Raw genomic sequence first — 24,998 nt, 5'->3', positions numbered from 1 at the left:
GGTTGCACATTTTGAAACTTGTAAATCTATGTTCGATGTTTTTGGTGAGGTCTATATTCCCTTTAAAAATTTAGGTAGAACTCATGTACATGGCTATTTTTCAAATGCTAATATCTTTGACCACATGACAAGGGATAGAAATTCAAAGACATTCGAGGACATCCCTTTCTATATCACCTCACAAACCATATCTTGAAACAAATTAAGCACAATGATAGTAGTATGTATTGCACACATTTTAGTAACATAAATTTATATGCATTTCAATAAATTACTAAGGACACTAGTGCTATCTAGTAGAGAACTCAACATTCAAATTAATTGTGCAATGACCTGCTACCATGGACAATGCCTCTCCAAAAATGAGTACAAAAATCAAGAAATGGAAGTCAATTGACAAGTCAAAGCTAGAACACTCTTTGTAAGATATGGTAAGTAAATATGAAAAGGGTGATGGGAAGTAGTGGTCCAAAGTATGGGGAGTAGTAAGAGGGGTGGGGAGAAGCAATGGGGAGGGAGCATGGAGAGAAGTCAGGGAGTAGAAATGGGGAGGGTGAAAGGAGAGAGTGGTGGGGAATAGCAATGGGGAGTGGGAGAGGGAAAGGATAGTGGTGGAGAGTAGCAATGTAGGGTGGAGAGAGCTAAGGGGAGTGGAGAGGGCAGGGATGGAGTGAAGTAAACCCCGCACCCTAGGTTTCTTCTATTTACTCTTGTAATTCAAAACCATTTTGTCACTAAGTTTGTTGCATAACTACAAGGCTTTAACTAGGAGCGACACTTATAACGATGTTTGTAGCAACTGAAAGCCTTCCATACTTCCCATACCCCTTATATTGCTAGGTCTAACATTAGGAGTGTCACATATGTGATAGGTTGGGGGGGATACTCCAAGTGACATAAGAGAGGGTCCAAGAATTGTGGCTGGGTGTGTCACTTGATCGCCCCCTTCCTCTTTTAGTGACTCCTCCTCTTTGAACATTGTATTGTTGATGTATGATGCTTCTAAGATGCATCTTACACTTTTTGCATCATAGTCTATCCATTAGATTGTAGGGCACACCATGCGCATCCATCACTTCTTGCAATTTTGTAGCATTCTTTGGCTTTCTTCATGTGAGTATAGTCATGATTTGTAGAAGGTTCGCAACATGGTAATCTATTTCTGTGTACGTGTCATTTAAGATGGTTTGTCGAGGTTGCCTACCCCTTCAACACGTTAGAAAGCATAGCACCGGTAGGTCTTAGCAACATAGGATTATATTGCTTGATTACATTCACAATGTTGGCTTATTGATTAGCTCTCAACCATGTACTTTGAAGAAGGGCACGGAGAAGGATTGACTGTGGGCAGGGTAAAGACTCCGTAATCAATTGGAATTTAGTAGATATTGTTCCAACTTCTATATTGAGGGTGAGACCATCAAGACCATAAGTTTTGGTGAATTGAATCTATTTGGTAAAGCATGGGAAATCAATCAGGGACGTTACTCAAGTTTATTTAAGGTAGCACGTGAGTTCAGTAGAAGGGGGTTTTTTATTTTGTGAAGCTACACAAAATATACCAACATAAGGGTTTTTTTCTTTGAAAAGTGAAAATTTGCATACAAAAGGGTGAGGGGAACATACTATTTTTAATTGCACATACTGAAGCAAACATTTGACTCTTTTATTGTTTTGTATTTCCATACCTTCAATCTTTTTCTGGCACCCACTCCTGTGTGATTTATCGCTTGCCTTTGTTATAGCCCCCTAGCAAAAAAATCATGGCTTTCTTCAAAAATCCATGGTGTTGTCCCTTACCAATAAAGCTACAGATATACTAGAAGATGCATGTGAAATTAGGGAGACAGTGGTGTAGAAAATGGGACAGAAGCTATGGCAAAACCTCGGGATAAATATGCAGTTCTACAAGTAGGCAATGGGCAGTTATGAGATGCAAAAATACCTCAGTGAAAGGCATCTAATTTGCAGCATTAGAACCAATTCACATGATCTAGAGGTGGAGAGGGGCAGGTGGGCAAGACCCAAAATCCCCAGAAGAAAGGATCTGCAAAATTTTCCCCAAAGGGGAGGTATAAATTGACCAGCATGCACTCCTACAATGTAGAGCTTAAGCTCAAGTTAAAGAATGGACCACAAAGATAACTCAAAAAATCTTCTGAAGTAGCCATCAAAAAATTTATGGAGCTACATAAAAGAAATCTTAGAACACCGCAAAAAGGCATGAGGGCTAACCCACTAGCTGGCTAAACAGGTACTCACTATATAGTTTTTTAATATCTAATTTCATTGGATGTAAGGGATCACTATTAGTTGATAGTGATCACTAGTCCCATAGATCCTGAAGGGCTCGTGCGGACTTTAATAGAGTCATATCATATGATATCATCTCTCTCTCTCTCTCAAAAACTCTCAAATGACCTCAAAGAACACTCAAAATTTAGAGGAGAATATCTTGAGCTCCGTGCATCGAAACATGGAGCTGCCTAACACAAGGGCTAAAAGTAGGGAACCCACTCAAGATGTAGGGAAGCACCAAAGGCTTTGATATCATGTTAGAAGATAGGGGTGGGAGAGAGAAAATTGCACACCATAGCATACTCAATTGTATATCATATTGAAAATGGCGATGAGACTGTATGTACAACTGAGTGGATAGGTGTTGCTCATGGCCTAACCTAGTCAATATTCCAAACAAATATTCATGTAACTCTTCAAAAAATAATAGCACCACACATTTGGTGGTTCGTTTTACATTATCCACCATTAATTATGAATACTCAAAGGCTTACATTCACCTTAGTCTTAGTGACCTGGTATATGATTTCTAAAGATAGAAGATTGCATGGTTGTTGTAAAGGAGATCATTGATAGGAAGAGATGATGCACATACTTTAAAAAAAAATCATATATACTTGTCACCCTAGTTTGTATGAGGTGAATGCACTATTTTGACATCCATTTCCCACTCCATAAAGTCTATTATATATCAATAGAAAGCTAGTTATATTTTTTTGTGCATTTTATTATCTATTATCAGCTAGTATCATTGGGAGATATATAAAGCTAGTTATATTTTTTTGTGCATTTTATTATCTATTATTAGCTAGTATCATTGGAAGAAACTAATACAATCTTTGGCCTTTTGCTCTTTGAATATCAATAAATGGAAGATAAACAAATTATCATGTCTTTCCATGGCATTGATGAAGCTTCACACATAGCTAGACTATAAACAAACTAGGTCAATCACAGTGCACTAGAAGATTATCCATTTGTTTTTACTAGTAAAGGAAGAATCTAATGGATATTGCATGGCTTTTTATTAAATAAATGACTAGGCAACCTGTATGATGAGAAACATAAAAGACACAAAGTCCAAAATTTATATTCACGACTATAAAGCTTGAAAGAAAAAGGTTGTGTCTAGTTTACATGCATTCATGAACATGCGTAGATGATGTGTAGGAGGGAATAAAAGAGAGGAATCAAATTCCCCATGATGCATCAAAGGTGTGACTTGTCACATAAGATTACTAGGGATTGCACTATGTTTAATGTGTGGTTCATGTTCTCAAGCTAAAATTCATTATCAAATGTTTTGAAAGTATGATTGAGCTTATGAACCAAGCGAGACTTTTCATATTCACAAGCTTATTCCATTTCTCAAATCTATGATTCTTTCTAACAATATTCCTCAACAATAAGAAAGTTGATTTTGTGAATTGTTAAAGAACACATCCCTAGGGTTGTTGGAGTAAGGAGGTCTTTTCATGAGGTGGCATGAGCAAAAGGACCCCATTCAAGGTTGAAAAACATTGGGGGGTTGGGGGGGGGAGAGAGAGAGGGAGAGAGAGAGAGAGAGAGAGAGAGAGAGAGAGAGAGAGAGAGAGAGAGAGAGAGAGAGAGAGAGAGGGAGGGAGGGAGGGAGGGAGGGAGGGAGGGAGGGAGGGAGGGAGAGAGAGAGAGAGAGAGAGAGAGAGAGAGAGAGAGAGATTCCAAAGAAGTTCAAAGGGAGTGGGAGGAATCATTGAGCCTTGTGTTCTTTTGGGGTCATGAGGATTGCGACTGTGGGACAACATTGGGATTCCAACATATAAAGTTTAAATTGTATCGTGTATGCCTTGAAACTTGTTCCTAATGAGGGGGAGGTGGGCAAGAGTGAGTGGGCAATGTATAAGAGTCATCGTAATGGCTAAGATAGTTTTTGTAGAGACATTAGTTTTATAGCTTTTCAATTAGAACCTATATACATTGACGAAGCTTCACACTCAACTAGACTTTAAAAAACTATGTCAATCACAACTCACTAGGAGCTTATCACAATTGTATTACTATAGTAAAGGAAGAATCTAATGGAAATTGCGTGGATTTTTTATTAAACGAATGAGTACGGGACTTGCATGATGAGAAACACAAAGATACAAAGTCCAAGACTTATGTCGATGATTATAAAGCTCAAAAGAAAAAGGTTGTGTCCAATTTACATCACCTACAAGCTTGTTGCATTCATGAACATCTGCACATGATGTGTAGGTTGGAATAGAAAAGAGGAATCAAATTTCCGATGGTCAATCAAAGTTGTAACTTGTTACATAAGATTGCTAGGGATTGCACCATGTTCAATGTGTGGTTCATGTATTAGAGTTGAAATTGATTATCAAATGTTGATTGAGACTATGAATCATGTAAGACTTTTCACATTCACAAGGTTATTCCATTCTTAAATCTATGATCCTTGTTAAAAGTATTCCTCTAGAATAGGAAAAATGGCTTTTGTGAATGGTTAAAGAACACATCCGTTATTGTTGGAGTAAGGAGGTATTTTTTGTTTAGATTGGATGAGCTAAAGGACTCCCATTGACAGTTGAAAAGGGAGAGCGAGAGAGAGAGAGAGAGAGAGAGAGAGAGAGAGAGAGAGAGAGATTCCAAGGAATCCAAAGGGAGTGGGAGGAATCATTGAGGCTTGAGTGCAAAAGAGTGGCTAACTTTTATTGGGGGTCATGAGGATTGAGAGGGTGGGATAGCATTGGGTTTCTACCCTCTTAAGTTTAAATTTGTATCATGTATGCCTTGAAACTTGTTCCTTGGAAAGGGTAGATAAGGGCCTAGTGGGCACATATTTTGTTGCTCATAGGAGAGGCTTTTGTCTATGGGCTATAGTACTGGCGTTTTAGTGGGCAATGTATAAGAGTCGTGGTGGTAAGGGCTAAGGTAGTTTTTGTAGAGACATTAGTTTCCTAGCTTTTAAATTAGAACATGTATAGAACATATGGATACCATTGCCAATGGGAACATTGTTGTAGATTGTAGGCTTTCGAAGAAAGGTGACCCCTCATGAGAGCACATACAATCTCTCTCTTGAGTGTGGTTTATCTCTTGAACGTAAGGCCCAAAGCACCATGAGGGTACATACTGCTAATATTGGCTGTAAGCACAACCATAAAACCTTGCTTGAGTTATTATGGGGCCCTTTGGGAGCCCATATACATGTGTTGCACAAACCAACCAACGAAGCTATTTGTTGGAGAGGACATGGCTGACCTTTGTGCCTAGACATTATACGTAGTTGACAGAATACGACCTTTTATAGAGAAAACTGCTCTACATTTCTACGAAAGCTAGAGTGTATATTTGAAAGCAAACACATCTTTTGATCGTTTGTTGCTTACTATGTGCATTTGTGGCAAAATATCATAGCATCATTGCATGAGGTTATATTAGTAGGTCATGTTCCTTTTTGACATCCTACTTTGAGTTTCAATTGACATCATGTGTAAAGAGCGTAAGTCAGTGGAAGCATTCTTCTCGTATAAAGATGTCATGCCATCTTTAGGACCTTGCTTGAAGATTGTCGTTCTGGGGTTGAGGGCTATTCTTTCATGAGCTTGGGTTAGATTGTTAAACCATAAGGGAAGGTTTGGGTTAGGTGTTTACACACTAGGGTGGATGCCCAAGTCGTTTTTGTGGACACCTAATGGAATCCCAAGTTTACAATGGTTCTATGCTCAAAGTTGAAATGCCCACATTGGAGCCCAAAGTTTATCCTGCCACAATCGCTTGTGTAAACAGTAGGCGGCACATTTCATAGCCCTCTTGTTGTGCCTTCAAATTGTTGGATGTTCATTGCTATGCAAGAGTTCTTTGTTTCGATAGAGGGACGATAGTGCTTAGCTTGGGGGTTAGTGTTGGATGCACCTTCCCCCCTTGGCCATCTTTGTGAACCAATCGCCTTTTGGGCAAAGTCATGTACTTTGCCAACATGCAACGGATGTTGGAGGTTCATTTAATTGAGCAAAGGAGCTCTAAAGCTTGTAGAGGCCATCCTATTGGCTGCAAGAGCATAGAATACAGAGAGAAAGACCATTGAATAGCTTCTCCAAGATAGCCCGTCCTCTCTAGGAGGTGAGACGAACAACTTTCCACTTTTTCTTAAACCACTTTGCCTGATTTGAGAAGAGGGGCAGGGCATGCGTGAACGTGCCCTTAAACCGTCAAGCAACGGCGGTTGCGTGTTTGCGTATGGACCTAGGTGTGAACGGGGCGGAATCATGGTGAGAGGCAGCTTTTGAGGCAGCTTTTGATGGGCATCCTCGTAATGCTGTGCCATGGGGATGACGTGTATTTGACAAGTTTACTGAAGACGTGCGCTTGCGTGGAAGCTACACCCAACCACAACCACAACCACAACCACACGTCACCCCGTCAAATTTGAAATCTGTTGCCACGATCTCAATTCACCTTCAATCCTTCTCCGTCGCACTCTCCATTGGTGCTCCCAATGCGGTGCCCCTGTTATCGCCGGTTTTTGTCGCAGCCGCTTAAACACTTTGAAAAGAATAATAACGCAGCACTCGAGAGAAAGTGGGCTCACTCAATCAAAAGCAACCTTTGAAATTGTTTCGAGTGCTCAATGCACGGCACTAGAGAAATGTGGTGCATGCTATTTAGACACTTGGAAAAACGGGAGCTTCTTTTTGGAAGAGTCTAACGCAGGGTTCCTTGCCGTGCTGGAAAAAACATTTATGTAATCTTTCCATCGCTCTTCCTAAATCAAGGGAGTTCCAGCACCATCAAACTCTAGGAGCTAGTCATGGCTCTATTAATGCAGGCGCTTCTTTTCTTCATTTCTCTCTCTTCGATGTTCATGTGCAATATTATGGGCGGAACTGCTGCAAATGAAACTTATTACATCGGCTTCATGTCGCCTTTACCAAATCCGTCGGGAGACTCTTTGATCCCATCTCAACTTGCTCAACAATGGTGAGTTCCACTTCAAAGATCAGTGACTGTATCACATTGTTGTTTGATAGTGCTAGCCTTTGAGAAAATACACGGCTATCAACAGAAGTATGTAATCGTATTGTCCTCTAATCCTTACGGTGAATGCATTTCGCCCGGCTTCCCCTGCTCTCTAGCATACAGGAGCTGGCTAGCAACTACTGACATAATGTGGCTAACGCTAGGCCTGGTTTCTCAGTCTTCTATAAAAGAACACACAAACGAAACGAACGTCAAGACGGCGACGTACAAGACTGATCAAGCATAGCTCTCTGTTAATTGATAATATGTAATGCTCTTCTGAAGCCCGCCACTGAGATTCCTTAACAACATTCTCCACCTGGTTCAAAACTATGTCACCACCTGGAGGTTCAAGTGTTTAGACTCCTTGTCTTGGAAGGTCCGTAGATAATTACCGAGAGGTAACCAGAGAGCCCCTCAATGGAGTCACCATCTTTAAGGATGTTAGGAATACTTGAGAAAGCGCAAATGCTCAATTTCACCACAGCGAATGCCGACATAAGGTCCAGGTATTCATCTGTTGGCATGAGACTAGAATGTCGAAGGAAGGGACATAGGACACGATGCTTGAATGGAAGTACCCATGTATTTTGAGTTGCTGTTTTTAGGAGTTGGCAGCAGCAACTGCCTACCTTTAAAAGTGATATTTCAATGGTACAGCAGTGAGAGTTTCCAGCCATAGACATGTGTTTGCAGCAGTGCTGCATCATTTTTCAAGCCTCATTGTGGACTTCTTCAGCAGTCCAAGTAGTATACACGTAAATCGTCAGTGAAATCATCTACCTGCTGCCCAAGGGAGTCACCTCCAGTAATCATAGGTCTAGATCTACAGTTTTCAGTCACATTTGTTAGCTGCTTGCTGTTCACTCACTACAGCTCAATCATGTGCGCACTCATTCAGTTTTCAATTCATCAGTGTGGTCTCTGCTAGTTCATGGAGTGTGGTTCTCCATTGACATGGTTCCCAATCCCCCTAGGACTTCCTCAGGAGGCAGCAAAACCTTAATGAGGTAGAAACTCCTCAGTCATCCACAGCCCTTCAATCTAGCCGTCCACTTCTTTCCTCAAAGTAAAGCGGAAAAAGAATTTGGCCATGTTCATGCAGATGCAGGCTGTGATGAAGATGGAAAGAACCAGAGAAAGTGAATGGGAAAATGTAAGAAGTCCTAGTCATCTAATATCATTGAGATGGGGACGAGAAGGAAGCCATAATAATAGGAGAGAATAAGAATATCTGTATTGCATAGAATGTCTGAAGTGTTAGATCCATATAATGAGGCCTCCTTATATAATATAGAGAGTGAGAGCCAAACACGAAAGTGTGTGTTCTTTGAAGGATGTGTGCATGAAGAGGTGTGTCCTGTGGTGAAGGGTTCAACTCTTGATGAGAGGGTAGATTACGATGCAACAAATAGAATTGTCCTCTTCATAAGTGCTTTGGAAGAGTTGTGGCTCTCGATTGTAGCTCTTTTGAAGGGTTGTGGCTCATCGGAAGCGACCCTTTGAAAGGGCATATACTCTTCCAAAAGCGTCCATTCATCCAACCATCCAGTTTTAGGAAAGGAATATGCCATGGATCCTGACCTTCTCCCATGCAAAAGCAGACCTTGGTGGAAAAGTTGGATGAGTGTAGAATGAATCATATCTGATGCTGAAAATACTGCTGCAAGATGTCAGGGTATTGCTGCATGTTCTCATCTGTCTGCCAAGTAGCGTTACAATCATCAAGATCAGGCCACTGAATGAGGAACTAATTGATAAGTTGATGCCGTGTCAATTGCTATAGCTTGTCCAAAATGTGCTTGATACTGACTCACAGTGACACGTGGTTTTGTATTGTCACCTCAGCTGCACCCTACCACATCACCCCGGGATCAAAGTTGGCAAATTTCAGCTTGCCATAACTTTTGATCCCAAAGGAATTTTACCACACAGTTAAAAGAAAAAATGCTCACCCTTGCATGCGCTACACATTGATCACCTTAAATTTGAGTTCAGACACCAGCATAGATTCATTAAGCCTCATCATCGGAAGCACTCTTGATCCATTGCAGCGTCTTTAAATGAGCATATAAAGGAAACAAAAGAAGGAAAATCTTTTGCTCATTTCTCATATCAATGTGTAGCTTAGTTCTAGACTAGCACATCTTTAGAGGAGATGAAAATCCACAAAGCCAAGTGAGCCCTTGTCTGAAATACTCGAATATGTTCTATTGACATTAGTCACCTTAGATCTATCATTGGTTCTCTATCCTTGGTTCTCATCTTCATACATATGATACCATCTCAATACTTTTGGTATGAATAGTCTATCACATCATTGATTCGTTTGCAGAGTGATATCATTTGGATATAGAAGAGTTGCATTATTTGCACTATACATGCCACCTTCTCTGGCAATCTTCACTCTATGTCGACAAAGATCTCTCTTGCTCAACATCTAAAACCTCAGATCAGAGATGATTAGCGATCTTTACTCACGAGGCTGTATGATACAAATAAGACACAGAGACAAGATCGTGAGGCCTAGCCAGACTTCTAATCAGATAGCATGAACTACTAGTCCCCAAGGAGATGACGTAGTCGAGACTCAGAGTGAGAGACTCACTAGAGTTGCCAGTGCGTTGTACTTGTCTGACGGAGAGCTATTTAGAGGGTCCACAGCAGACCATGTAGGCTGATCGACATCATCACTCTATCACGGGTTTCGTTGCCCCGGAGCCACTGTTTGTTGAGGCCGTCTTATTGATTCTCAGTCGCCTAGTGCACCTAGTTTCTTAGACAACCTACAGAGGACCGTTGTAGCGCTACAAGATTTTAGATCTATTGCTCTCCTATGGGTTTAGATAGTATTTGTATTTATCTTGGGTGCAGATGTCTGTTTAGTGGTTCCACCCATTCAGCTCATTGTTTCTGGTGTTTCAGTCTCATTAATAAACTTTCTTTCTTTCTTTCTTTCCTTCTTTATGAGGGGAGAGCATCTGCGTCCTTCACAACCAATCTTATCTTCGGAACTTTGTCATCCATGAGAAATGAAACCTGCTGTCGTAGGGTTCTTTAGATTAATACTGAAATGAGTCCTGAGATCAAAAGTAAAATGTCCCTATAATATATATTTCTTGGAAAGTCCAGGGACCCTCACGATGGCTGAAATTATGGTACATTTTGCTTGGTCTTCAATTATCCATTGTGAGTCCATGGTACCAAGGAGTGATAAACAAGAGGGGCAAGCCCATATATACTGGCTGTGCTAGAGTAAGATGTGAGTTGTCTTTGTCATGGTGATGCTAGTGGTGACTGCATTTGAGCTGCTGTAAGTCAAGATGCTTATGTAGTAGACTATGAAAGTAGAAGGTTGAGAGATGCTGAACTCCATTATGGCATCTATGAGAAAGAACTATTGGCAGTAACACATGCCTTGAAGATTTGGAAACATTATTTATTAGGAATGGACTTTCTTGTTAAGATTGATCATCAAGCCTATGATACTTTTTGAAGAAACCTCTTTTGAGAGAGAGGCACATGACATGGTCTGTTTACCTATAGTCTTTTCATTCCCAAATCCAGTACACTCCGAGAAGGGAAAATGTAGTGGCGAATGCACTTTCTCGCAGGCTAAGAATTGAGCATATCTCTGTTACATATCATGATGAGTTGGCAGCTCTTTAGGATGCATGTAGGAGATGTTGATCTTTCTCAAGTATGGACACATTTGATGACCAGAGGCAGTCACTATGCTTACTACATCAATGACGGATACTTGTATATTGCATGCATTACGAAGGAACTCTGACCAAAGGTTTTAGATAAAAATCATAATCCACCCTATGCTGGTCATAGAGGCTCTCTAGCTGCATTTACAGCTCTAGATAGACTCTTGTATCGGCCAATCATGAAGAAAGACACTGTTGCTTACATTTTGACATGCATATAATGTCAAAAGGCAAAGTATGATAGAGGAAAAACCAAAGGACTACTACAATCTTTGCCTATTCCAAAAAGACCATGGGAGCATATCACAATGGAATTCATCACTGGAATGTCCATGACTAATCAAGAACATGATATGATTTGGACCATAGTGGATAGGTTTAGTAAACAAGCGCATTTGTTCCATGCCAGAAACAACTAAAGGCTCGTGAAGCTATACACCTACCTATTCATTAGGTACATCTTTAGACATCATGGGATACCAAAATCTAAATTTTCGTCTGAGATCCTAAATTTACAAGTAGTTTTTCGCAAACATTGTTTAAAAATTGAAACTGATGGTGGTGAAAGTGAAATTACTAATAGCACCGTACTTGGTCTGCTCAAAATCTACGTACATGACCAGCAGACCATGTGGGAAAAGTATCTCCCCATAGTTGAATTTGCTTACAATAACACCATGCACTCTTCCATGAGAAAGACTATGTGGTTGTTGAGTTTGCTTACAATAATACCACATACTCTTCTATGAGAAAGACTCCTTTTCAAATCATCTATGGTAGATCTCTACCAACGCCATTAACACAAAACTAAGATCATTGCCACTGATCAATTTGTAGAGGATCTTGACTTCGTTTATACCACAGTCTGCACATTCTTTGGAAAAACAAAGGACAGTCTCGCAAATAAAAGACAGAGGGCTTCCTTTGAGATCAAGGAAGGTCAAGGGCTTTTACTAAAATTTAAAAAAGCCAGATCGAAAACCAAGGGGCGACAAAAACTTTGTTTCGGAGTACGTGATCCCTGAAACCCATGATGCGCTCCGGAACATAGAGTATGTGGCCCTCCTCATCCATAGGTGGTAGCTCAGGAAGGACTTGGACATGCTGTCCAACATGTGGCTTCAAGGACACATGGAAAACATTATGAATCCTGGAGGTCCTGGGTAGCTCCAACTCATACGCCACCTCACCAACTTTGTGGATGATCCTGTGGGGACCATAATACCTGTGAGCAAGCTTCGTGTTGGTGTTACCCTTCAGCGAGGCGTAACGGTTCTTATGGAGGCGTAAGTGCACATAATCCCCTTCTTCAAAAGACAGATACCTCCTGTGTTCATCCGCATACTTCTTCTGCTTGGCTTGGGCATCCTGCATATTCTTTTTAGCCAATTGCAGAAGGGCATCCATACTCTCCAAGTCATTTCTTGCTTGCTGATTTTTCACAGCCATGTTTGCAACTAAGATGGCATACCCACTGTGCATCCATACATAGCCTCAAATGGGCTCATGCCAATAGAGATGTGCTTGGTACTGTTGTAACAAAATTCAGCAAGTGCCAACCACTTATCCCAAGACTTCTGTGTATCATGACAGAAATGCCTCAAATACTCCTCCAGCCATTTGTTCACCCTTTCTGACTGTCCATCCGTCTCAGGGTGGTAAGTAGTGCTAGGTGTAAGAAAAGTACCCACTGCTGTAAATAATTCCTGCCAAAAGTGACCCATAAAATTTGCATCTCTGTCGTTGACAATCTCCCTAGGGAAACCATGATAAACTGCCAAGCAACTTGTGATGCTGAATAACGGGTCTTAGTGGGTATGAAATGGGCCTGCTTTGTCATTCTATCACCACAAAAATGCTATCCCATCCCTGCTCTGTGGAAGGCAACCCTGTGATGAAATCCATAGCAATGTGAGTCCATTTGCCTTCTGGAATAGGTAATGGTTGCAAGAGACCCGCGGGTAACCGGCTGTCCACTCTATTTAAAACTCATTTTTAGGTATTATGGCCCTTTTTTTTCCCCCCCCCAATAAAAAGACTTCTATGAAGTATGAAAGAAACTTGTAAGAAAAAGCTCTGAAGCGGAAAGAGAGAGAGAAAAAAGAGCTAGAAAAAAGCCATGGTGGAGGCTGGAAATGCTACATTTGCCCTGAAGAAAACTCTGAGAAGAATGGAGAACCCCTCCATTCTCTAAGGTAGTCCTGCTGGTAGTGGCTGCCCGAGAAGATCCCTGCATAGTACCCCAAATGGCCATCATAGGATGAATAGTATCCGTCCAAATATTGGCCAAAGTGTGGGCAGGGTGAACTTGAGATCCATCTATAGCCTTCGTGCATCTGGCTCTCCAAATGTGCCATGTTGAGATGCTAGCCAGTATCTCCCAAGAGGAATCCACAGAATAAGGCATAGCTTTGAAAGGCGAGGTAGGAACAATATCAGAGAGCATGACTCGACTATGTGTTGTCAGATCGAGAAAGCCCATGAAGAGTCAAGCCTCTCGTAGAACACTTGAGATTTTGCAAGAGTAAGCCAAGCAATTGAGCCCCAAGTCATGAATAATGGAGAGGGTATAAAAGTACTGAAAATCCTGGCAACCCCCTTTCAAACAATCCTAGCCAGTCTGCAATCCCATAAGCAATGCTGGATGGACTCCGCTGTTAGAAATCGACGGACAGAGGGTGCACAAATCAGGAGACTGATAGAATAGCCTAGGAGCTCACACAATGTGTGTGGGGAGTGGAATCACAAACTTCTTAAAGTTATGTGCATCAAATAGATTGCAGACTCATCAATAGACAATGATCCAGCAAGATATGGAAGCTACCAAAAGATATGTATTTCCGTCCAAAGCTATGGACACAATACAAAAGAGAGATAGATCCAAAGTCCCACCAGAGCGTGGTCCTTTGATCTTACCACTGTGGCCAAGCATACCTGCCCTCCTACCAGGCCTCTTGTAGGTCCTGGATCTGCCCACAAACCTGTCTAGAGGTAGGCACATTTCCTGCTGCAGCACCCTGCCACGTGGCAGCCCTGTATCTCCTGTGCAATCAGGTCCTCTCTCCATGTGGACAGCCTTTGGATCTCCTTCTGCCAGATCTGCCCTCCAAGAAGCCCTTCCATTGCCAGGTATCTCTTCATATGTGCTGCCCACATGACAGCCATCATGCTGTCCATGTGGCAGCCCCTTCTTTCACTCTTTTCTCTGGGCAGATGCCCTAGGTCTCCCTCCCCCATGCTCTCCTCATTTTGGGGCTGACAGATGGGGAGTTGACCTTTCCAACACCCACTACCGACATGCAATGAGGACAAGTAGCATTTGCTTCAAATCTGGATCTCCATAGAGTCATTGCAATCCCTCCATGAATAGAAAGCCAAAAGAAAAGAGTGTTTTTCTATTCCTAAGAGATTTCCAAAGTCTCTTTCAGAAAACCCTCTACAAATCCGGAGATATCTGAAAAGTCTCTTAATGAGTGGATCTGGAAGGCCTCCAACCTCTGCAGATGAGCTGGAATCTCCTAGCATTACTGACAGTATAACGAAGGAAGGGGAGCCTCTTCTCTCGGTGCTCCTCATCAATCCACTCCCACTCCCCGGTCCCACTATAAGAACTTTATATAGACACCTTCATAGAGCCACAATTTCCATGACCCTAGGGCAATAAGAAGTGGATTAGGATCAAAGTACCACTGTGAGTCCGAACCATGCTCCACAAAACCTAAGATCCTCACAAGCTGAAAATGAAACTCTAGCAAAATGTCATTTGTGGATCTGGATAGCCTACCTCTTGAGTGGACATCAAATACAAGGGCATCCTCACCTACACGTCGAAGGGCAATAGCCTACACAGGAATGCACACCCTTAAAAAGAGCAAGTAATAGGCATATCATTTGTCTCCACCACTCCATTGGTATGGCTGCATCAATGTGTTGGATCCTCCTAGTACTCCTCCTGAGGTGAGTGACCAAGTCAACTTTTATATCTTCTGGCAGCATTTTGAATGTTTTCCAAGAACCTAGAGAAGAGGCAAGGCCCCTCTCTCACCTATACCATTGCATATACTGAGAAGTGCCAAGTGGTCTGCCATGTTCATCAAGTATACTGCCATTCCATGTGACGGGCTGCCTATTAATCTCTTCCCGCGAGGCAGGGGAAACTCTCTGAAGAGTGCTCCTGGAGGTTATTAATTAGGTTTCAGTTCGGCCCCTAGATCTCCCATCACATTGGAAGATGCACAATGTCTTCCATGTTAGTTTTATCAAAAACTAAGTTGGAGATATCCCTCATGATCTGGTCTATGAAGATCCATGAGAAGCGAAGAATAATGATATACTTTTGGCTCCAGAACAGATAGCCTTCCACGACTGTCACAGCAAGACCAGAAAAGTTACAAAAAAGATTTCCATCCACAGATGCTAAATGGATAGAAAGAGCATTGTTTCAGGAGTTTCTTGAGTTCCTTGATGCTGATAAGAAAGCACTCCAGTTGAGGTCAATCGAATAAAAGATGCGCGGGCTCGAGTCTAGAGATAACCGGCAGATAGGAGAAGGACCTTGTGGTAAGATCAGAGGACCACACCATTGGTGGGACTATGGATCTATCTCTTTTGTATTGTGTCCATAGCTTGGACGGAAATATATTATTTTGGTGTCTTCTATATTTGGTTGGTTCATTGTCTATTGATTAGTCTGCACATTGTTTGAGGGGAGGGGTTCCTATCCTTTTGGAGGTGTTACCGGAGGTTAAAGGCCGATGGTACTAGATGGGTTTTCACCACAGCCCACCTCAGGTCTCCCTCTTCCCCTCTTATGGTTGCTATCCTGAAAGCATGGGCCAGCTTCAGGAGTACTCTTCGCAAGATTCCCCCATCCACCCGTGAAGAGATTGAAAGGCAGCCTATCATGTGGAATGATAGGATTTTGGATGAGCTTGGCAGACCACTTGGAGCTTCTCCTTACATGCAGTGGCCAAGATGGGAGAGGGGCCTTGCATCTACAGTGGGAGCATGGAAAGCCTTCAAGAAGCTTCGTGCAGACCAACAGGCCCAGATGGTTCTTAATCTCAGAGGGAGTGCAGGGAGAGTACAGCAGATTGATGCAGCCTTGCCCTTGGATTGGGTGGACACAGATGACATGCCTATTACTTGCTCCACCTGGATGGGGGCATTTTCCAGATTGGGAGTTCCTTTACAGGTGATTGCTTTTCTTGACCCACATGAGGATGCCTTAGTATTTGATGTTTCTTCGGGGGGCAGGCTGTCCAGATCCACAGATGATATCTTGTTGGAGGTACCGTTTCAGCCAGTCAGGATAGTGGGCTTCATGGAGCATGGCTCTCTTTCACAGTGGTACTTGGATCCTGACCCGCTTCTCCTCGCCCTTGGCTCATGGAGGCTGTGGCTCTATGGAGGTGTCCCAATTAAGTTTTTGCAATGGGACCCTGGGGAATGGGAATGGATAGATGAAGGGCACCGAGAGAAGGGCATCCCCTTCTTTCGTTACACGGTCAGTAATGCTAGGAAATTCCAGCTTAGCTCTAGGGGTTGGAAGCCTACCAGAGCTCCTCATTGGGAGAACTTTCAGATTTCTACTGACTTGCAGAGAATTTTTTGGCAGAGGCTCTGGAAATCCCACCGGAATAGAAAAATCACTCTCTTCTTTTGGCTTTTTATTCATGGTGGGATAGCAGTGAACCATTGGAGGTCCAAGTTTGGAGCTGACCCTTCTTGCCCTCGTTGCCTTTCTGCTTTGGAGACAATACATCACTGCCTATGGGATTGCAAACAGGCGAGAATCATATGGAAGGGGATTGCAAGACTTTTCAGCACTTTTGTTCGCCTACCTTTCTATATGACCTGGGGATCAGTGGCTTGGCTTACTCTTTCAGGGCCCCAGGTATTTTTTGAGAGACTTGACTCCTCTTGGGCTCTTCACATTCGACAACACCTTGTGGAGTCGTGCTCTCTAGAGGATGTTCCGGCCACTCTTTTCAGGGCTGCTCACTCCTCGGTCGACTCTCCATGGGAGATCCTAGCTAGCATTGCAGCATGGCACATTTGGAGAGCCAGGTGCACTGAGGCTTTGGAGGGTTCTCAGGTTCACCCTTCTCAGATCTTGGCTAGTACTTGGACAGATACGATACACACTCTGATGGCCATTTGGGCGACCATGCAAGGATCATCTCGAGCAGCCTCCTCCAGGAGAGTTACTTTTCTCAGAGATTGGAGAGACTCTCCCTTCTTTGCTGAGACTTCTACAGGGTTGAGATGGCATTTTCAGCCTCAGCCTTGGTTTCTTTCTACCTCATTCCTCTGAGGTGTTTTTATTACATGCTTAGCATGGTGTATTTTCGCACAGAGCTTGCTCTAGCGGGTTTCTTTCTTACTTAATAGAAGTCTTTTTTTTGAAAAAAAAAAAAATCAATCTTAGTGAAAAACTGAGCACCCTTGAGTTGAAGTATGTGTAGTCAATGCACATACGGTAAGAACCATCCTTCTTCTTCACCAAGAGCACAGGGCATGCAAAAGGAGAAGTGCTATGAGTGATGAAACTCTTCTGAAGTAAGTCCCTCACTTGAGTTGCCACTTCCTCCCATTCTACCTTTTGAGAGTCTATATGAGGCCTTATTGATTGGCTTACTGCCAGGTTCGAGGACTATGGCATGATCTACATCTCTTCTCAGAGGCAACTGTGATGGCAAATCAGCAAACACATCTGCAAACTCTGAGAGCAATCTCTACATATCACAATCATTAACACGGGGAGTGCCACCTTCCTTAGTTACTGACACATTCAATGCATATATGGCGCTGCCCCTCTTGAGCTCTCTAGCCAACTGCCTTGCTGAAATGACCTGCAATTTAGGAGCTGCAATACCATGCAATGTAACTGATCCATCCCTGTGGACAAAACTGAGTGTTAAGGCATTGAAATCCATGCTGATTTTGCCCAGTGATTGCAACCAATCACAGCCTAGGACAACATCTATTGGGCTCATGTCAAGTGCCAAGAGATCACCTGCAAATGTATAGTCATCAGAGAACTTAATCCTTGCATCTTGGCAACAAGATATACTGATAATATGCTGTCCATTGGCCACTTCTACTCTCAGCCCATGGTCTATCTCAGTAGCAATCAGTCCCACCCTCTGGAAGGTCTTGCAGTTAACAAAACTGTGGGTGCTACTGCTGTCCACCAACACATGCACAATCTTGCCATTAATCATCCCTGTTAATCTAATAGTATGAGCACTTTTGGCACCCATCAGGGCATGCATGGAAATAGTATAAAGTGTTGGCTGGGCATCCCAATAAACCTCCTCCTAGTTCACAGGAGCATTACCACTTGCATCTTCATGTGCATAAAAAGGTATCGCATCATGATGCTCCACAGAAAAGAGTGTGGGCCTATGGCCTCTCATGCCACCAGTGGGCAGAATCTCATACAAATGCGAAGCATGAGTGTCATGCGCAGTAGCACCACCAGGATCAAAAGGAAAGTCAGTGCCCTTCGTGGCTCCAGTGTTAGGACCCTCATCTACATCATGTGTATTTGCCATCTCATCTTGAGACATATCCAAAGAACCTGGGGCATCAAACAATTCCTCATCATCTGAGAGGTCAATGATCATGCTGAGCTTTGCAGTACCATTGTTGCACATCTTGTACACATTCCTATGCTCAGGAGTCCATTTCTCGCCACATTTAAAACATAAATTGGCCTTCTTTCTGTGGTCCATTATTGCCCGCGTATGCTGTTTTATCTCAGCCTGCTCATTTCCAGTAGTAGGCTTGCCTCTAGGTTTGGCATCAGGATACGTGTAAGGCCTGGCATACGCCATCTTACTACCCGAGACAGTAGGAAAGCGAGGAAATGGTGCTGCTGCAGATTTCTTGTCAGTCCACTTAGCAAACTTAGGCTTTGACTCAGTGTCATACCCCGTAGCATGCGAGCTGCCCATGGCATTTCTGTGCTTGCTAGCATATTTAGGCTTGAATACTTCTGCGAGCTGAGCTGCCCTCTCAATTGTTTGAGGGTTCTGTGCCTTCACATCTGCAGCGAGAGAAGAATTTAACCCATGGATAAAACACAACAGCTTTCCCTTTTCAGATACGTCCTACACAAACAGGGAAAGCCTCCAAAAGCGCTGCAAGTACTCTTGGACCATACCGGTTTGTGACAAAGGCATAAAATTCAGCCAAGTATTGATCCAATATATTGATCCAATACAAGTGGAGATACAAATGTAGTGACCATCAATTCTTTGAAATCCCTCCAAGTGGTTGGTCTCTGATGCGAATCCCTCATGTATCGCCACCATGTGTGGCCATAGTCCTGCATGTGCATACCTGCAAAAATGATGCGCTTCTCCTCAGACTTGGGGTAGAAGCGGAAATAGTCTTCCAGCTTCGTGAGCCACTCCTCCAACTCATTGGGAGTGCGAGTGTCCCCTTTAAACTTATGCACTGTGAGTGTCCTTGATATCCTTGGCTACATAATTCTTGTGTGTGTAGCCTCCAGAAGTGCGGGAATCATCACACTTGAGGTTCGCATAATCGGAGAAGGGCATCTCAAGTTTGATGGCCTCATGTAGGGCCCTGTATGAATGCAACGAATCTGCCAACATGTCATCAAAAGTGGCTTGCTGCCCACCACCAACCCCCTGTTGCGTAGAAGCTGCTCCATCTGATGCACTGGTTGCATCTGGCTATATGTGCTCATTGGCGGAGCGATGGGTGCATGAACCCCGGGCTGGGTCTCTCTGCCAAATGCATCTCTCTGAAATGATGGCATACCAAAGGGCTGAGAAGAGAACTGACCTCTCTCCCAGGGGTGTGGGCTGCCATTTAAACCCAAACCAACTCTAGGCATACTCGCTGGTGCGGTGAAAGGAGCACTAGCCGGATGCACACCAAAGGGTCGGCCCAAAAGAGACGGCTCAGCCTGCATAGATGCAAAAAGCTGAGAGCCAAAAGATGGCTTGACATCCTGCAAGGAGGTGCTCTGTGGCACAGAAAATGCATCATCTATGTCCAGATAATCCCCAAGCTAGGGTACATGCAATGGTCCATAAGACTAATGCTCATAGGCATGACAGGCATATGCCATAAAACCCTTGCGTGGAGCAGACAAAACATCTTGACTGTCTGAATGGTCCCCGTGCTGGGGTGCGGGCTGCTTACCCTTATCCTGCATAACAATGGCAGATGTGATTTGCTGACCAATTTGCTATCCCATTTGGACAAGAGCCGTATCCTACATAGCCATGGCTGTGGTAAGCTGTCGGCTGAACTCCTGTCCTATTTGGTGGAAAGCACCCTGGAGCATAGAGGAAAGGGCATCCAGATACTGCGTCTATGTTGCTTGCACTTCCGGGGATGCAGGAGAGAGAGATTGAGTGGAAGGAACTTCTGCACCATCAGTGGATGCAACCACTGTGGCAGGCACTTGCTCATACTGAGCAACCTCATCAGTGTCATGCAATATATCACGAGGGACACGCTTCGGTGCCATGGTGATGGAGACTTATATAGTCCCTCCACATTTTCCACCTAAAGGGCCTCTAGCTTGGCCTCTTTTTCCCCTTCATTACAGAGTAAGATTCAAATCCAACCCATGGTGGGAGGCCGCAAGAAGTGATGGCTCTTGAAGTGTGGTGATGACTGCATCGGTGAAAGTGGTGGCGAGGGAAGATGGTACAACTGCAGTTCGTCTCGAGGGTCACAAAATTGCACTTTTTGCGGAAGTCTCTGGTACAACACCCGTCGTCACTGGTACAACATGGGGTGTATCTGATGCCTTCATCATGTCACATGCATCCCTATCAAAATGACATGAGCATCTAAGTGGCTGTAGTATCCATCCTAAAAGGCATAGTCAAGGCAAGATAAAAGGGGTCCCACATAGCAACGAGAAGCACATATAAGGGTTGCATAGTTATGCAGCGAAACTAAGGCTTCAAGGCAGCCAAACGAGCACCCTCAAGGCCAACACAAGGATTCAGCAGCAGACAAAAGGCGATACATTCCCTTTTTGGTTGACATTGCGCATATACTTGACTTCAGCTCACAGCCTGTCCTTGTTAGAAATCAACCAACTGAGGGTACACACAGCGGAAGACTGATAGAATAGCTCAGGAGGTCACACAGTGTGGTGTGGGGTGTGGAATCACATACTTCTTAACTTAATGTGCATAAGATAGATATGCAGACTCATCAATAGACAATGAACCAGCCAGATATAGTAGACACCAAAATAATATATTTCCGTCCAAAGCTATGGAAACAATACAAAAGAGATAGATCCAGAGTCCCACCAATGGTGTGGTCCTCTAATCTTACCGCAAGGTACTTCTCCTATCTGCCGGCTATGTCTAGACTCAAGCCCGCATGCTCCACCTTGAGCATCTGTAGACTTTCTGTCCAAAATGATCCTCTGCACCTTGCTGTCTGAAAACCAGCCTAGGTGGGCAGCCTCCTGTGAGCTAGGTCTGCAGCACAAGGTACGTCTTTCTCCTGCTGAATGTAGGCCCAAAGGTAGCCCTGTTGCTGCTCCTTCTGCTAGTGGATTGGCTGCTAGAAGATATGAATGAGGGCTTGGAGGCCCTCCTTTTATAGGCCCCCAAGCGGCTGGCAAAAACCGACCAGGCAGACCTAATCTGGCCGACCAAGACTAGAAGGCAGATAGAATAGCCTAGGAGCTCACATAGTGTGGTGGGGTGTGGAATCACAGACTTCTTAACTTAATGTGCATTAGATAGATGTGCAGACTCATCAATAAACAATGAACCAGCCAGATATAGAAGACACCGAAATAATATATTTCCGTCCAAAGCCATGGACACAATACAAAAGAGATAGATCTAGAGTCCCACCAATAGTGTGGTCCTCTGATCTTACCACAAGGTACTTCTCCTATCTGCCGGCTATCTCTAGACTCGAGCCCACGTGCTACACTTCGAGCGTCTGTAGACTTTCTGTCCAGAATGTTCCTCTCCACCTTGCTGTCTAGAAACCAGCCTAGGTGGGCAGCCTCCTGTGAGCTAGGTCTGCAGCACAAGGTACTTCTTTCTCCTCCTGAATGTAGGCCCAAAGGTAGCCCTGCTGCTGCTCCTTCTGCTAGTGGATTAGCTGCTCTAAAAGATATGAATGAAGGCCTGGAGGCCCTCCTTTTATAGGCCCCAAAGGGGCTGGCAAAAACCGACCAGGCAGACCTAATCTGGGCGACCAGACTCGCCGACTAGGTCTGCCATAAATGCCCCTTTTGGGGCTCTCTTTTCCAAGGCTTTTGTCCCATACTTCTAGGGCCCTTTGCCCTCTAATCAAGGCAAGGCCCAGCCCTGTATAAAGGCAGGTACTTCCTACTAGCAGCCTCCTTTACTGCTCCACCAGGCTGACCTGATATGCTCGTTCCCCTCGCCATTAATGTGCCTTGTGCAGGCCCTCTGTCCCGCCACCTGTGCGCCTCTTTTAGGGGCCTGCTCCAGCTCGTACACGCACACTTGCTGCACCTCTGCCAGGCTGTTGTGCTGCCCATGTGGCAGCCCTTTTAGCCATCTTTTCTTTGCTATGAGGTGCTGCCCATGTGGTAGCCCCCTACCTCTCTCTTTTGTTGTCTAATCCCTGCCCTCATGGCAGCCATCATGTTGCCCATGTGACCATCCCTCAAATCCTAAATCCACCCCCCCCCATGCTCTCCTCATATGGCGGCTTACACATGGAGAGGTGACCTTTCCTACACCCCCTCTCACGGACACATCTCGGCCCAATGCCAACACGTCGATGACGATGCTCCAATGACTCCCGGGTCGTTATCCTCTACAACACTTCGCTGTCAAAATCTTTTCTTGGCTTTTCATCCAATGGCTCCTACTCCACCAGGTGTGCTTCCGCTTCCGCACACCATCCTGGTACACATGTCCATCTCTGGTAGCACCTCCTGGCACCACCACCTTTAGTCACATTCCTGCCTTTAAACTCGAGCAATCCAGACGCCAAGATCTTCTAGTTGTCCCCCTCATAATGAGTGAACAACCTGGAGTCTTCCAGGCACCATGCTCTGAGGGTCTATTTCAACCCGTCCTTCCTTTGGCAAGGTCTGCAACAAATGAATATCTCCAGATAACCTGGACCACAAACTCTCACTGAGCTCTCAAGCAGGTACTCTTCTCGCTTCAATACACCTTGTCCATCACCTTCCAGCAATCTTTGTCCGAGATTTGAAGAAGCACGCACACTTCCCCTTCTGCCTTCGAAGAAGGCCAATTCCTTCCAACCTTGCATTACCTGATACAAATGAAGAGCAAAGTCTCTCCACAGCATGCTATAAAGGCTCGAATGAAGAACATTAAGTATATACCAGATCGTCGTACTGCTAGTGTGCTTGCTCTAAAAGCAAACCATGCACCTCATCGCGGCACATACCAAAAGCGTCTGTAATCTTGTAGTGTCCCCTTATGAAGTACAGCATCCATTTGAACATGAAACCTCAAGGCACTTCATGGAATCCATATCAATAGCTACGCACCTGGAAGATACCAAGCACTCCGTGCTGTCCTTCACCTTCACAAAGGCATCTGACTCCTCGTCGACCCACATCTCAATGTCAGACATCATCATTGTGGTTTCTAAGTCGGCATATCTAACCTCAGTAACACACGAGATGTCACCAAGAACAACTCTTCAATTACCACATTAGCTTTGGCTTTTGTGTCACCCTTTGAATCTGAGTCGGACTCCTTCCTCTTGTTTTTCTGATCCGCCTTCTTCTTTCTGCAGTCCTTCGCAAAATGACCTGGTGTGTCACAATAGAAGCACTTCTTCTTCGGCTTCCACTTGGAAGTGTCCTCGTCATTAGAGTCATCCTTCTTGGACTTGCGACCGTTAGGCTTGCCCTTTCCTTTACCAACGTAATTCTTCGCTAGCAACGCCTTATCATCCTTGTCATTCTTGTAGAGCTTCTCCCTAGCTTGTTCCTGTAGCAGTAATGGACCCAACTCCTCATAAGTGAGAGGTTTGGTCCTCTGTCCTACTGTCACAGTTGTTACAAAGCTTTTGAAACTCCGAGGTAGCCTAGAGGGTACACGCAACGGAAGACTGATAGAATAGCCCAGCAGCTCACACAATGTGGTGTGGGGTGTAGAATCACAGACTTCTTAAGTTAATGTGCATCAGATAGATGTGCACACTCATCAATAGACAATGAACCAGCCAGATATAGAAGATACCGAAATAATATATTTCTGTCCAAAGCTATGGACACAATACAAAAGAGATAGATCCAAAGTCCACCAATGATGTGATCCTCTGATCTTACCACAAGGTACTTCTCCTATCTGCCGGCTATCTCTAGACTTGAGCCCGCATGCTCCACCTCGAGCGTCTATAGACTTTCTGTCTAGAATGATCCTTTCCACCTTGCTGGCTGGAAAGCAGCCTCCTGTGAGCTAGGTCTGCAGCACAAGGTACTTCTTTCTCCTCTTGAATGTAGGCCCAAAGGTAGCCCTGCTGCTGCTCCTTCTGCTAGTGGATTGGCTGCTCTAGAAGATATGAATGAGGGCCTGGAGGCCCTCCTTTTATAGGCCCCCAAGAGGCTGGCAAAAACCGACCAGGCAGACCTAATCTGGCCGACCAGGTCAGCCATAAATGCCCCTTTGGGGCTCTCTTTTCCAGGGTCTTTGTCCCATACTTCTAGGGCCCTTTGCCCTCCAATCAAGGCAAGGGCCCAGCCCTATATAAAGGCAGGTCCCTGCCTACTAGCAGCCTCCTTTGCTGCTCCACCAGGCCGACCTGAGATGCTGGTTCCCCTCGCCATTAATGTGCCTTGTGCAGGCCCTCTGTCCCACCACCTGTGTGCCTCTTTTAGGGGCCTGTTCCAGCCCATACATGCACACTTGCTGTGCCTCTGCCAGGCTATTGTGCTTCCCACATGGCAGCCCATGTGGCAGCCCTTTTAGCCATCTTTTCTTTGCTGTGAGGTGCTGC

The 24,998-nt window shown here is 44.2% G+C and overlaps 1 protein-coding gene across 2 annotated transcripts in view; it reads left to right on the top strand.

Annotated features, from left to right (window-relative positions):
- Positions 1-6,703: 6,703 nt before the first annotated feature.
- Positions 6,704-24,998, top strand: part of LOC147889838 (uncharacterized) — a 174,515-nt gene continuing 156,220 nt past the window's right edge. For both annotated transcript variants that reach the window (XM_087391646.1, XM_087391645.1), the window contains exon 1: positions 6,704-7,263. In XM_087391646.1, the coding sequence (XP_087247772.1) occupies positions 7,094-7,263 (170 nt within the window). In that variant the 5' untranslated portion in view covers positions 6,704-7,093. The remainder of the gene's footprint in view (positions 7,264-24,998) is intronic.

The sequence above is a fragment of the Dipteris shenzhenensis genome, chromosome 20 (assembly GCF_047967505.1).
Source record: "Dipteris shenzhenensis isolate YYH24624 ecotype China chromosome 20, Dip_SZ_1.0, whole genome shotgun sequence".
NCBI lineage: Eukaryota > Viridiplantae > Streptophyta > Polypodiopsida > Gleicheniales > Dipteridaceae > Dipteris > Dipteris shenzhenensis.
This window is presented reverse-complemented; position numbering and strand designations above follow the sequence as displayed.